Source organism: Haliaeetus leucocephalus, unplaced genomic scaffold (assembly GCF_000737465.1).
Source record: "Haliaeetus leucocephalus isolate CR32 unplaced genomic scaffold, Haliaeetus_leucocephalus-4.0 Scaffold76, whole genome shotgun sequence".
Lineage (NCBI taxonomy): Eukaryota > Metazoa > Chordata > Aves > Accipitriformes > Accipitridae > Haliaeetus > Haliaeetus leucocephalus.
In genome coordinates this window covers 1,640,129-1,654,169 of record NW_010972512.1, presented here as the reverse complement: position 1 = coordinate 1,654,169, position 14,041 = coordinate 1,640,129, and the positions used below count along the sequence as shown (strand labels likewise).

Below are 14,041 nucleotides of genomic sequence, written 5' to 3'. Positions count from 1 at the left end.
TTTAATTGTGGCTAGACCTCTGGCTGCCAGCTGTGTTAGACAGTCTTGGAATCTGACAATCTGGGAGCTTTACTTTGGGAGATTAGCACAGAATTTCAGTATATTATTATTTGAATACATCTGCAAGCGTTAAATTTGCATTTGAAAACATTAAAATGTTATACAAGAGAGGAAATCTTGTAATTAAAAACAGTAGGCTAATGGTCATTACCAGCCTTTAAGAAACAAGAAGAAAACAGGTCATTTTTTGCAAGGAGCATACTGTAGTCTGTCTCATAGTTGGACTTTCTTTTTAAATGCTTTTTTAGCTTTCTTTTTTATTTATTTAAGCATAAGATTAATTTTAATTTGATACTCTAGTTTAAGAGAAATTTAAGTGAAGTACAGGAATTAAATAGTTAGGTTTCTCTTTGGAATGTGAAACCAAAAACATGTCGAGTCTGCTCAGGAGTGCCAAATGGCAGTGCATCAAACAATGGCCCTTGTATTCAGAAATGCTTGTAACCAGCTAGCAACCTAGGATATGCCAATTTGAAAGCAAAAGTTAATCAAACTGAGATTATTTTAGATTTGCTAGTACCCAACTTCCAAGTAGTGTTTATTCTCAATTGCTCCCAACACATTTTTATTATCACTAATGTTACAGGTAGGTATGTTGAGACAGAGAAGAGAGCTGGCTTCCTTTAATCATGCAACTGCTCAGTTGCAGATGTAGGAATAGAGAGAGATTTCTTTCTTTCATCCTTTTGAACTCTCAAAATGCAAGATGAGTGATGCAGGTTATTTTTAAAACTGAGCAGGCACTTAGAGATTTCACAGAATGAGAGAGTTCCCTGAATGTGTCCTGTCACTTAGCATGGTATTTTGCTGTGGTGCAAAATAACTTGGACAGATGGTAAAGAAATTAAGCTCAGGAACACAAATGTGCTTGGGTGGAGGGTAAAGAGATTAAGAAAAGGAGATAGTTGTTGCCTTGTGAATTCCTAGCACTGGTTGGTATTGTTTTGAACTGTTTCTTCTTCCCTCCACCCCAGTCTTAATCTGTTCTTTGCTTTCAAAATGTTTCGGGGGTTTTCTTAATATGGCTTCTGTCAATAAAGCCTAAGCATTTCTAGGGAATCTGTCATTTGATTTCTTATATGTTATGACCACTAAAAGTAGTTTTTCAGCCTGAGGCTGTCTGCCTCAAAGGAAGTTAAACATGCAGACAGAAAATTTTAGGGAGATAGTAAGCATAGCAAAATTACATTTGTGTTATCTCTGTTTTCCTTCTTCCACCCTTTCTCTGTCATCTTCCTCAGGAAGATTACTCTGTTACATTCGGAGAGCAAGCTGAAGGGGGACCAGCACTGACTTTTTTTACTGTGCCTGACAAAATTCAGTTTGTAGCAGGAGTGAGGAATAGGAAGAAAAAGAAAAAAAGCAACTGGAAAACCCGAATTTCCTGTAGGTACTGAATTCCTATGGAGATCAAGAGAAGGGCATAGCCAGTTATGGCAAAAGCATTAGATTTCCCTGTTCTGCAGGAAACTATTTTATATATACCATCCATTTTACTGCTCTGCTAGGATATATCCAGAGGCTTGTGTGAATTTTGCCTGTTGGGCAGATGTCTGGCATTTCTGTTCCTTTTGGTACCCCCCCTTAAAAATAAAATGCTCTCTACTTAATATAAATTTCCCCCCCTCATCCAAACTAACTTCATGAAAGTAAGTATGCAAGCTGTAATGAACTAACCACTCTTTCTATACTGTACTTTCACTTTGAGCCTGTTTTCTTTTTCCAGTTCTTCTGCAGTTTCTCAGTGGCTTTGGTTCTTGGCTATAGCTACAGGTAGCTTAGGGGCTTGGGCAGGGAAGCTCTGAGCATATGTGTCTGTCTAACACTTTGGAGACGTAGAAAGTCATAGTTTAATTTTAACTCTTGGCAGGTCATTTTAATTTTTCCAAACATGTTGGGTGTTCTCTGGGATCTGAAATTAAAAGAGAAAAGCCTTCTTTTTCTTCGCTGCTGCAAACTCAACGTACACAGTTTTGACGGCTAAAATGAGCATGGAGGATTTTGAAGAGCCATGTTATTTTGTTGTGAACATCACTCTTCTTGTGAAACCCTTCTGAAAAATTGTCTTTATCATGTAGCGGTGATCAAGAGTTCACACGCACTTTAGAGTATACAAGGATCTGCTTTGTTCCTTAGACTATAGTTTGCATTGGCACTAAGCTGACATTTATTAATGTTTTCAGAAATCCCACTCAGTTTGCATGAGCTGAATTTCACGCTTCTGTGGGGGAAGAGCGTACTGGTATTGCATTACATTTGAGGATTAGTCTGTCTTGTATTCACACTTGAGCCTCTAAACTTCCGTGTTTTCTCTGTTGACGAGGCTCTGACTGGGGAGAAGAGCCCAGAGGCTTTTAATTCTTTCATTGAACCTGCTTGATTTGAGACAAAACTGGACAAGATATAAAAAGATGACCTGAGACTGGTAGAAAAGATAGGGTTTATTTTGTGGAGAAAATTCATAGTGGTAATCAATAAAAGAGAAGCAATAGGGCAGCTAACAGTCAAATACCATGGGTGAAAACCCCTCCACAATGAATGACTTTCCCTGGCCCAGAAAGACTGTGTTAAGAAATTGCCTATAGAATTGGCCTTCCTTGGGGCCCACTGTGTTATTATACTACAGTGTTTGGTTTGTGTATTTGCTGGGCAGTGTGCCTGAAAAGCATTAAAGTTGCACTGCATATACTTTGTCCTATAGTTAGGTATTTTGGAGCTGGAACAAATAAACACTATGTTTATAACATGGAAGCTTGGAGACAAAAGCTTTCCCTATGTTTTATTTATGCAACAATACATTCTCAAAATATTGCAGTATCTTGATCTATGTGTATGTCATGGAGCAAGAGACCCAGTTTTTTTTTGCACAGCTATAATATAAATGAGTTTTCATATACTCTGAAGCTCCCATCTGTCAGTAGGTTGACGTAATTTGACTCTGGTGCCTGTGGGAATAAGAATCAATTCTGTCAAAAATGTCATTCATTTAGGATGCAACTGAATCCCCCCACCCCAAACCCAATCACAGACAGCCCTTCAGTTGACTCGGCTGGGTGTTGGAACAGCATTTTGCCAACTGTTAGCTATGACTTTTATGCTGTTATCGTGACACAACATGAGATTGTTCTTCCCTTGGCGTTCATGCCTTTCATGCTGGGGAAATGGCATGTTTTCTGCTGGAGGAGATTGGTGTCAGTTCCTGTCTTGGCCTTTGTGCTCTGCTGCATAGGTGATACCTTCTTGTGCAGTAGCTTTCTTAGGTAGCAAAGCAGGTTTGGCTGGCTTGCTTGGGTCTTTCCTGGCTTTTTTCCTCCCTTCCATAGATGTTGATCTCTTCCCAGAAAATTGCTGATTTTTATTAAAATTGGAGCAGAAAATATAGAGTTACCATGTTTAACACTCCTAAATTCTGTAATTGTATGCTGGATGCACTATACATGTAAAGAAAACAGGGGAGACCTTACCTCTGTGGCATCAGGCTTAGATTAATATGTGTAATGTGCAGGGCTGGGGAACAGAACTAGTATGTATCTTTGAAGCCCTAGCCCACAGAATTTTTGTCATGTTACTGGGGAAACTCACAATGATTCTTCCTTTTTTGGGCTTTGTACGACAGATTGGGAGACTCTCTTTTCCCTTGCCACCTCTTCGTGAAGATGAACAGGTCTTGAAACTGATGCTGGTTTTGTCCTAATTTTTGTTGCATGCTGTTGACACATACAAATATAGGGAAAGGGAAAATGAGGTGAGCATGAAATGAGATGTATTTAAACAGGGCGCCTGCTATTGACACAGAAATATGGGGAAAGGGAAGATGAGCCAGAAACCAGAGATGTGAAAAATGGGACATCGCACATCCTGTGTTTCTGTTCGGAAACACTTCTCTTTTCTGGTGATGGTGTTGCTGTGGATGGAAGTTATGAAAGGTCTGTTATTTCGTGTCCTAGAGCTGTCTTCCTGCCCCATATCCCGCAGTATACTTTGATGGAGCATACCTGGTCGCCAGTACTATAAATTCCGGTACCAGCTACTGCTAAGTACTTATCTGTGCAGAAAAGTTTAATTACTTATACTGTGCAGTTTTAAGTAGTTAAAATTTTGGCTGTTTTCTTTCTCTACCCTGGCAGGACATTCTCATTCTGGTATGACTTCTTGCTTTAATTTTACACACCCAGGTAACAGAAGCCAAGTAGCTTTTTTAGCCTTTTTCTCATCTACTTGAACAAAAGCAACAAATTAATGTATTGCCACCTGCAGCTAATCACTGCTGCTGCCAAATCTGCTACCTCTCCCAATAAAGAGCAGAAGGAAACATGGTGATTTAAGCTTAGATAGTGGTGGACAAGAAGTTAGTCAGCAGTGCATCCCTGTGACAAGGAAAGTCAAGCACATCCTGGTCTATATTAGCAGGAATGTAGTGAGTAGATGGAGGGAAGGGATTAATTCCTTCAGTTCATCACTTCTGAGACCACTTCTGGAGTACTGTGTCCAGCTTTGGGCCTCCCAGCACGAGGGAGACATTGACATACTGGAGCAAGTCCAGCAGAGGCCATAGAGGTTGTCGTCTGGGGCTTCATGTCTCTATAGGGTGTTTCATTGGTATGGTTCTAACACTCTGAAGTTATGCTTTAGTTTGTACCAATATTCCTGTGCAGATAAGTCAGTAGCATCTAGCACTGCTATTTTGGTGTATGGGAAAATGCACTTTTGTGTTCTGAAACAGTGGGCATTACTAAAAGTTATCTCCTGGCCCTTCTGAGCCTCGTTTGTGCAAGAGGAGCTTTGTTCACTTCAGCTTCAAAGACTGTGTATTAAGGGAAAGGCTGCTTTTGAGGAGAGTTGTTACACTTACAATATGGATGAAAGTGGCAGCATTTAACGTGGGGTTTTAAAACTGGTGGTTCATTTATTGTTTGTTCACCACTTTAAGATCTCTATTTAGGTAATAAAACCAAACTTAAAATGTAAAAGCTAGCTAGTATGTATGGAAAGCTGAAAGTAAAAGCTAATAATACTGTTTACTTTTTTGCTCATTTTATTTTTAGGATTTCTTCTTTTATTCACTAGTATATGATCCTCAACAAAAGACCCTACTCGCTGATAAAGGAGAGATTCGAGTCGGAAACAGATACCAGGCAGATATAACAGACTTGCTAAAAGAGGGTAATTTCCATAATTTATTTAAATTGTCAAGAGACCATGTAGAATGTGGCCACTTTTATGCGCGCGGTCTGCATAGGTGTGGGAGGTGGAGGTTTCCACTGCCAGGTCATGCGTACAATGATGGCCTGGTTTGTTGGTGACTGAAGCTGTTGCCCACTGAATGCAATTAGTTAGGTCTCAAACCAGTCTCTAAGTGGGCGTTTGTCCAAATCATAAAAGTTGTTGAAACAAATTGAATTAATTGGCTCTCTCAGAACTTGCACTCTTTTTATTGAGAGATTTCAGAATTTCCATGGGAAACACAAATTTCCATCACGTCTGTAAAGCCTTTTGTGTTTTTAATCAAGCCTTTCTTCCCTATAAGAACCCCTCCCAAATTACTGCCAATTAAATGCTGTCTCCCCTCATCAATTTGCCCATTATTGCTGGGTGCCTTTTCCTCAGAGCCCTCTCCCCATCCCAAGTGTTGGCTGCCAGCTTAGACTTCTCACCTGCTGAACAGGCAGGAGGAAGAATTTGCTGGCCTGAACATGTTGTGAGACCTCAGCCTGCCTCCACTGTGTCATGGAGCAGTAGGACCACGAGGGCTCTGGCCCAAGGAAAAGGGACTAGTAGCAGTAACCAGTACAAGTTACCAAATAGTAACTAACTTTAGATTTGTCTTTGCACTACCCTACAGATCCAAAAGTGGGTGGAAAAACTGAGAGGGATGGGCAATATTGGCATCTAATCGCTCCTTTCTGAGACCCATATAATGCATGGGGAAAGGTCTGTCCATATGCTTCTCTTAAAGAGAGCAGGGGTTGTGACCCATATCGGAAGGACCTTCTCCAGACTTTATGGGCAGAGATGTGAAAGCAATGAGACACTTCTGTCTTTGCTTAAGAGCTTTGCTGATACCGTTAGCCTCATGTTAGAACAGGCAAACAAATTGGTCAAGACTCTTGTTTAATTTGTCTGTGAAACTGGTATTTATTCAGCAGCTGGGCAAGCCTCCTAAGAGAGGGTGAACTAATTTGAAAGGCATTCTCTTCCCTCAGCAGGCCAACACGGGGCTTCGGAGAAGAATAATCTCCAGATGTTTTAAAGGGACCAAAAAAAAGAAAAAAAGTCTCAGTAGCTCCTGTATTTTTCCAGGGTATTTTGGTTTGTGTAGAGTCAGGAAAATAAAAGCAAGAGGGTCTGATGCCATGATTTACTCCTTTAGAAAGCAGCTGACTCAAGTTGAACCAGCTACTCTTTGCCTGCTCAGGGCAGCTGGGAGTGTGTCTGTTTTCCCTGGAACTGCTGCAAGGTAAAGGAGACAGAGAGAGGAGCTAGAGAGAGGGGTGGAAGCAAGACTGTCTAGTTGGGAGAAGGATGTACGCTGTTTCCCATTACATGTGTCCTTTGAAACCAGTTCTCGAACATCTGATTGCCTGATTCGGATGAGCTGTGTTGCTGTGTCTGTCAAGCTGAAATTGTCACAGACAAATAGGTGAATGAAACTTTCACAGTGGCCTGTTAAGCAGTGTAACTGAGATGGGTTAGCAGTTAAATTATTGTGAGATAAAAAAAATCTAGAAAATACTTCTATTCTAAAATAGCCATACCAAGCATTTCTAATTTGTTTTTCAACCAGGTGAGGATGATGGAAGAGATCAGTCAAAACTTGAAACAAAAGTTTGGGAAGCCTTTAACCCGCTAGTAGACAAGCAGATAGACCAGTTCCTGGTGGTAGCACGGTAAGAGCATTTTACCTCTCCTTTGAATAAGTGAATGTTACTAACTTTTCCAAGCACTTTTAATGTTCTTTTTGCTATACTAGTATGAATGCTGGTTTTGGTTGCTTGATTCTCTTGCTTTATTTTGAAATGATGGACATTTTGCATGCCTTCCTGGAATTGCATGACTTGAGGAACAGCTACATGGATTTACAACTTAGTTAATCACCTTCATAAAAGAAAAACAAATGGCATGTAAAAACTACCCTGTAATTGGTGAGGTTTTTCAAATCCGTTGGCCAGCATGCAGAAGGCTTAGTGAACTAAATTCTTGATAGTTCATTACTCTGTCCATTTTCTCCCTTTTTCAAATCCAGTGACATTTTAACATCCATTAATAGTTTGCTAAGAAGTCTGGTAAAATGTTTTTGATGGAGCGTGGATGCTTTCTAATGCCTAGATTCCAATAGGTAGGCACAATAACATAAAATCCTGCAAATCTGTACAGATCGTGAAATGTGTGCTTTTATTTAAGCCCAAAGCAATCTTTGTTGATCAACTTTTCCTTTTTAAAATGTTCTTGAACTTTTTCATTGGTATACATTTATATGAACAGAAGCCTATACTAAATTTTAGGCTCTCATAGCAACTGGTGGCTGAATAATTTGGGGGGAAAAAGAAAAAAGAAGAGAGGTAATGCTCTCCAAATTCTGTGTCTTTTAGGTAAGTTTGTAGGACTGTGTGGGAGCAAAGTGGTGTAAGTAGATGGATGGTTGGACCTTGTGATGGTTTTAGTCAGTGGAGCAAGTTATCATTGGATATGGTTAGGAAAGGGGTGTGTAAAGTTACAAGCTGCTAGTAGTATCTGGTTTGCTAGTCTTAAGAGTTCTGCTCCTTGGCCATGGTATCTGATAGACATGGACCCTGACTCACAGAGCTGCCTGCTTCAGCCAAGGGCTTTAGCCCTGGAAAGCAGAATTAAGCCCGTATTTCAGATACTCTGTTAAATTGGGCCCGTGTTCTGTCAGCCTTTTGGTTCTTGTTTTTCCCTCTTTTGAGTTATCATGCTTTGAATTTCCTCCTGAACTTCCTGAGCGTGGCATTGCTGTGCCCATTGTGGAGTAAGTTCATGGGATGCTCACCAGAGAGACAATACTAGAGTTTGTGTGAAAGAATCTGCCTGGATAGGGCCCTCCAGTTCTGATTGAATCTGCTGGGTGATGCAAGGAAGGGTGTGTTTTTATCAAAACAGCAGTAAATGTGTTCAACATGCTGAATGATACAAGCTCAGGGAAATACTGGAGGGGGCGGCAGGGGCAGGGAGAATTGAGGTAAGTGAAGGAGATGGTGAAATGCAATGTTTTAAGTACTCGAGATGAGAAGTGTGTATGCTCCCAAATCAATTTTTCTATGTGCTTTGAAGATAAAACTTGCCATTATTACGAACTTTGGGCAAAATTTAAAAAAATGGCTAATCTGAATTGCAGCACTTAAAAACCTTTGCATGGCTGCTTGGACCTTGTGTGCAAGTCCAGTAACAGGGAGCCAAGAGTAAAACTAGGTTGGTTAAAATGGAAAAAAAAATGTTAACTGCAGTCCAGATTGAAGAAAATCTCATAGTTCAGAATCCATTAATACATTTTTTGCCTTTGGTTAAACATGTGCTTTTTGTTGTATAGACTTTTTTAAGGTTCATAAAGTTCATAGTGTTCTGGCTACACTGAAGAATCACCATAAAATTTAGGCTTTTGGAAGTTTCACTGTGCTGCTTATATGATATATTGCCGTTTCCCTTGACCTGTGCCAACCAGTAAAGTCAAACTAGCTGAACTAAGTGATTTATGTGCAACAGATTAATTCTACTTGATCAGATGGACATAGGGAAATGGATGAAAGTGGGGAGAGGATAATCTCCACCAGCGATGCGGAACAAACAGAGGAAGGAGTGATGGCGAGAGCTGGGATATCTCCAGCAAAGGGTATTCCTGCTTCTTAAGGGACCCTTCTTGACAAGGCTGCAGCTTCACAGTTGCTTCTAATGAAGTGAAGTACAGGACACCATTGAAAAGCTAAGAACTTTGTTTTCTGGGTTAATTTTCAGCAGGATTGATTCAAATTGCCACTCAGCCACACAGTGCTCTGGTGTTTGTGTCAGGAAGACCCAGCAGGAAGCGAGAGGGTAGAAGTGCCCTGGCAGATGGGGGGTTTCGTGTGGGTTAGATTAGAGTGACCGTAGAGCTGCTTTGAGACGGGGGTTTCCACCTTGTGCAGGCTTTTGGTGGCAAAGCTGGTTTTAGTAGCTCTTTCTGGCTGTTTGCTACTGCCCACTGGGTTTGCTGATACAGCCACTTGAAGGTGCATGCCGTAATGAGAATCACTGAAAAGAGCAGTATAAAAATTGCTTCTGTCCTGAATCAGCAAAGTGATCCAGTTTATCATTAGATGCCACACACACACAAAAAATATCAGTTCAGCTAAAGCTGGGGACAGGGGGGTTGTGAAGCAGGGACAGGGGTAGTGACTGGGAGGCTGGGGAGAGAATGAAGCATGAATTGCTGCAGAAACTTGGGGGTGGGTGAGTCTGTTTTGAATTTGGGCCAAAATTAGGTATTTGATGACAACTACTGCTTAAGCATTTACCTTTTGTCCTACTGCACTGCTTGGCACTAGTTTGTTCCTCTGTGCTCTCAACTAGTTTGGGGAAGTGATCTGAGTGGAGATAAAAAAATAAAACCACCACCTTTTTTTGTTGTTGTAGTTGCTCAGAGAAGTTCAGCTGCAGTTCACTGTGCAAGAGCACAAGCGTTTCACCCATGTGGTGTAGCAAGCAGTGAGGGGAGTAGGAATTGCTAGAACCAATGTTCCTGTTAAAGTTTTCTCCAACTAATTTCTTTCGGAATAGAACGAGGAGCATGGGGATTGTGGCCTTAGATGCAAGAATGGCTGGCATTGGGAATTATTTGAGAATTGCTGTATTTTTATGCAGGCTATATAATATATATGTATTATACAATATTAAGTTGTAAACTAAAAATTGGTTTTAATTTTACCGAAACTTTTAGAAAAATGCTTGTGTTACTGCATTTTCTTCTGTCCAGTCTTGACATCTGTCTCTGTACTTTGGACAATGCAGCACTACTCTTGCCATTGTAGAAGAGACTTTTGCCGTTCATAAAGCTTGCTTGTGCTCAGTTTCTGTTTAAGTCTGTTGAGAGATAAGGGATAAGAGAGTAGTTCAAAACTCCTCGTTTGTGATCCTTGAGTGTTTCACTGTTTCCCCTCCTATACCTAAGCCTCTTTGGTCATATGAACTAAACAGAGTAAAGCGTTCATAATAACAAACCACATCTGAAGTGAATGGTCTCTGGCTTGGAACTAGCGCCAAACCATGTAATCTTGTTACTGAGAAATGGAGTCTGCTGATCTCAAAAAGTGTTGGTTGGGTGTTTATATTTATGCTTGTTTTGCATGCAAAGTTAATGCTCTGTTTAATTTATTTCAGGTCTGTTGGTACATTTGCCCGAGCACTAGATTGCAGTAGTTCTGTCAGACAGCCAAGTTTGCACATGAGTGCTGCAGCAGCCTCTAGGGACATCACGCTGGTAAGATTTTTAAGAGGACCTTAAGTTTTTGAGAGATGCAAAATATTCACCTCAGCAATAACAGTTGGCAAAGAGAGAGGGGCAGATGGGTTGTAATTGTGGCCTGCTGTGAAGCAGATCCTGCCTTTGTAAAGGAACCCTTTATTTACATATGAAGTAACTTTTTCTGGCCTTGTGCCTCCTATGATCCATCACGGATAATTCTATGAGATAATGTTTTTTGTTTTGTTTTATTAAAATGTTTTGATGACATGCTTCACAGCCCATCTCTTGCACGGGCTTAGTAGCTGTCTTGAGAAGAATGCAAATGATTATCTGCCTGTCTGCAATGTTATAATGCCAGAATGCCACTCCTCATCACTTCCCCAACACCAGACTGTCACTGGCATCCTTGGGCAATATCGTCTGGGGCAAAAGTTTGTGGTCAGATAAGAAATTTCAGTCAGTTCAGTTCTTCTCTTTGATGAGCTCCATTTTAGAGTACCTGAGGAGTGGTGACATTGTTAATATTTTATAATCATAAATGATTCTGAGTAGATAGAGGAAAGGGAAAACTTGAACTTCTTTGCTAGAGAAAGTTTAATGAATATTTGAATAAAACTTATGAAGTCTCCAGAGAACTGTTATCAAAGCCTCACCTCATAACTGGAATAATGTGAAATCATATATAGAACAAATTCTGGGATAGAACACTGCAGATTAATTATGCACGTGCACAAAACGTATGATGAAAGGCAAATAACATCCTGATTAAAAGTACAGAAATCAGGAAACAAAGCCAAGCTTTCATTTACTAATACCACTTCCTCCCTTGCAACGTGTTCTCAGCCCTTGTAAATCACAAGTTGCAGACAGTCATAACTCAGCTTTCTGAGGAGTAATTGCTGCTGGGAGTAATTCTTTTTTCCTACTCGGCTATGATGTGTGGCTTGACTTGAATTGTTTTGGGGATTTCTCGCCTTTGAGGGGACAGCATGCGTGTGTTGCTGCTCTTAAATATTTTTCTTATATACAATTTTTGTGGATTATTTGACAAAGTGCCTGGCTAAGCTTATTAGAAAATATACCCTTGGACCTCTGTCTTCATGCCCCATCTGTGGAGGGTACCTAACAGGGCTGCTCAGCTGTGGGGTGAGTGGGTCTCTATCCTGTGCATTTTCTTAACAGTAGTACTACAGTGATAGTGCTGGTGAGTAGCTAAGTAGGAATTATTCATATGGAAGAGCTCACATTCCACAAACCCCACTAATGTTAGTGAATGTTACACTTGTACGCTGACAATTACAGTGAGTCTGAGGTTGGAACAAGTTTTTACTGACTTTGTGTTAGGTATAGAATACTGCAGCCACAAATCTTGGTGCAGAATTTTTGTTATTGGTGTTTCACTGTTAAGCATTTTTTTCCCCCTAGATGCCTGTCCTTACATTTATCTTTCTCTTTTACAACCATGTAGTTCCATGCTATGGACACTTTGCACAAAAATGTCTATGACATTTCCAAGGCAATCTCTGCGCTTGTGCCACAAGGTGGGCCAGTCCTGTGCAGAGATGAGATGGAGGAGTGGTCTGCTTCAGAGGCAAACCTCTTTGAGGAAGCACTAGAAAAATATGGAAAAGATTTCACTGACATTCAGCAAGATTTTGTAAGTATATAAAATGAGGGCCCACATGGTGACCAGTTCTGATCAGTGACAGAGCTGGTTTACAGCTTGTCTAAACTGTGGTGTTTTTCTTTGTGTTGAAGAGGGCTTTGAACTGGAGCATGTGTCTAGCTGTAAATTGGGGAAAGGCAGACCTCATACTGATGACAGCCTGTTGTACAGTCAGAATTTCAAATCACAGATGATAGCTTTTCCTTTAGAGACATTAATTTAAAATCATCTGCTCCACTACAGCTGAGGGAGTATTTAGGAGAGTGTTGTGACAGCCTAGCTGCTGTAGATTAATTTGTGTTTGAAGGAGAATAAGTACTGGGCCTTCTGAAACATGAAAATTTAGTCACTTTTACAACGTGATTTCAGAAAGGGCCTTTTGAAAGTTTGAAAAAGGAATCTTGGGCATCCAAGGGAAGTGTCCTGTAGTTTGGCCAAAGCTCCACCCTAGGTGCTCAGCCTGCAGATTGAATGGAGCACTGTAAAGAGAGCCAAGTTTCACTGTATCGCTGTTCGAGTCCTCGGGAACAAAACAAGTGGTTTGTGTTGCTTGTCCCATGCTCTAATCTTTTAGACAGAGGGTCTTGGAAACAGCACAACGCTCTCTGTGGTCCTGCAGAAATCCTCGTGCTTCTCATGCAGAGAAAAGAGCTGGCAGGGCACAATTCTGTTAGTAGTTATTACTTTTTTGTTTGGTTGGGTTTTTTTTAATGGGCCAGCTCCATAGAAGCCGAGCAAATCAGAACTGTGCTACTGTAGTTGTGGCTCTTGCTCGAGTCTTTGCTGCTCAAGCAGAGAGTCTGAGCCAATGGGCTCCCTTCTGCATTGTGCCTCCCTTGAATGGTTTACTGTGGAGCCAATGCAGCATGAAGATTTACCTGTAACCTGCTCTACTTATACACTGAAAGCACCATTTTTTTGAAAAGGCATTTAATTTAACATGGGTCCCATGTGCACCTAATGCCCTTAGGAGATTTAGACACTGATTGCCTTTTTTTGTTAGGAGGGTTAGTAGTTGCAAGACTCTGCTATAAACTGTCTGTCAGAGGAATCCTGTGAATTTCATAGAGGCTGTATGCCAGCTCCCTGCAATGACTGCTGCTTTTCCTTTATGTCCTTAGCTCCCATGGAAGTCCTTAACAAGCATAATAGAATATTACTATATGTGGAAAACTACAGACAGATACGTTCAGCAGGTAAGAGAGTCAGAATCACCTCTTTCCTTCTAACAGAAGATGGTTTTTTTGCCTTTGAAACCAAGCATTGTTGCTTTATTCTACCTCTTGGGGTTGAGCCTTTCCAATAGGTGGGTTCTGTTATGATCTGAAGCACTGAACAATCTCTTGTCACTAAACTCATCAGCCGTTCCGTAGATACAAACATGTAGCATTGGCATTTTGCTTTCTTCTATGTTTGCTGCTACTTTATTTGTCTGGAGCTTTCAAGTGTCTGTTTTGGAATTTAGCAGTTTGAGGAAGGGAATATGGTTAATTTCTGCCTGTAGAGTTCAAGGTCAGCATTAACTTCAGTGTTGACTTTTTATTGGAGGGGGTGGGCAGTTGCTGTACAACAGGCACCCATGTTAATTCTCCACCTCTGCCTGCCCATGACTTTGACTGCAGGTGCATGGAGGATCCCCCATCCTCCCCATGCAAGTAAAATGTTTGTCTGGGAAGCGTTGATGGCTCAAATTCCCAGACTTGTTATACTTGAGAATCAACTTTGACTAGTGTTTACAATCATTTTTATCTCTACTTGTTTAAATACTAAGGATGCTTGGTCCCTTAAATAAAGAAAGCACAATGCAAGCAGCGTACAAAATGTTGCAGGGTATCAGTTGCTGAAAACTACTTATAATATTT

At 40.7% G+C, this 14,041-nt stretch overlaps 1 protein-coding gene across 1 annotated transcript in view; it reads left to right on the top strand.

Moving 5' to 3' along the window:
• Positions 1 to 14,041, top strand: part of MTA1 (metastasis associated 1) — a 67,167-nt gene that overhangs the window by 13,143 nt on the left and 39,983 nt on the right. Inside the window, exons 6-10 of the mRNA XM_010582061.1 lie at positions 5,106 to 5,223; positions 6,845 to 6,947; positions 10,429 to 10,528; positions 11,982 to 12,170; positions 13,301 to 13,375. Of these exons, the coding sequence (XP_010580363.1) occupies positions 5,106 to 5,223; positions 6,845 to 6,947; positions 10,429 to 10,528; positions 11,982 to 12,170; positions 13,301 to 13,375 (585 nt within the window). The remainder of the gene's footprint in view (positions 1 to 5,105; positions 5,224 to 6,844; positions 6,948 to 10,428; positions 10,529 to 11,981; positions 12,171 to 13,300; positions 13,376 to 14,041) is intronic.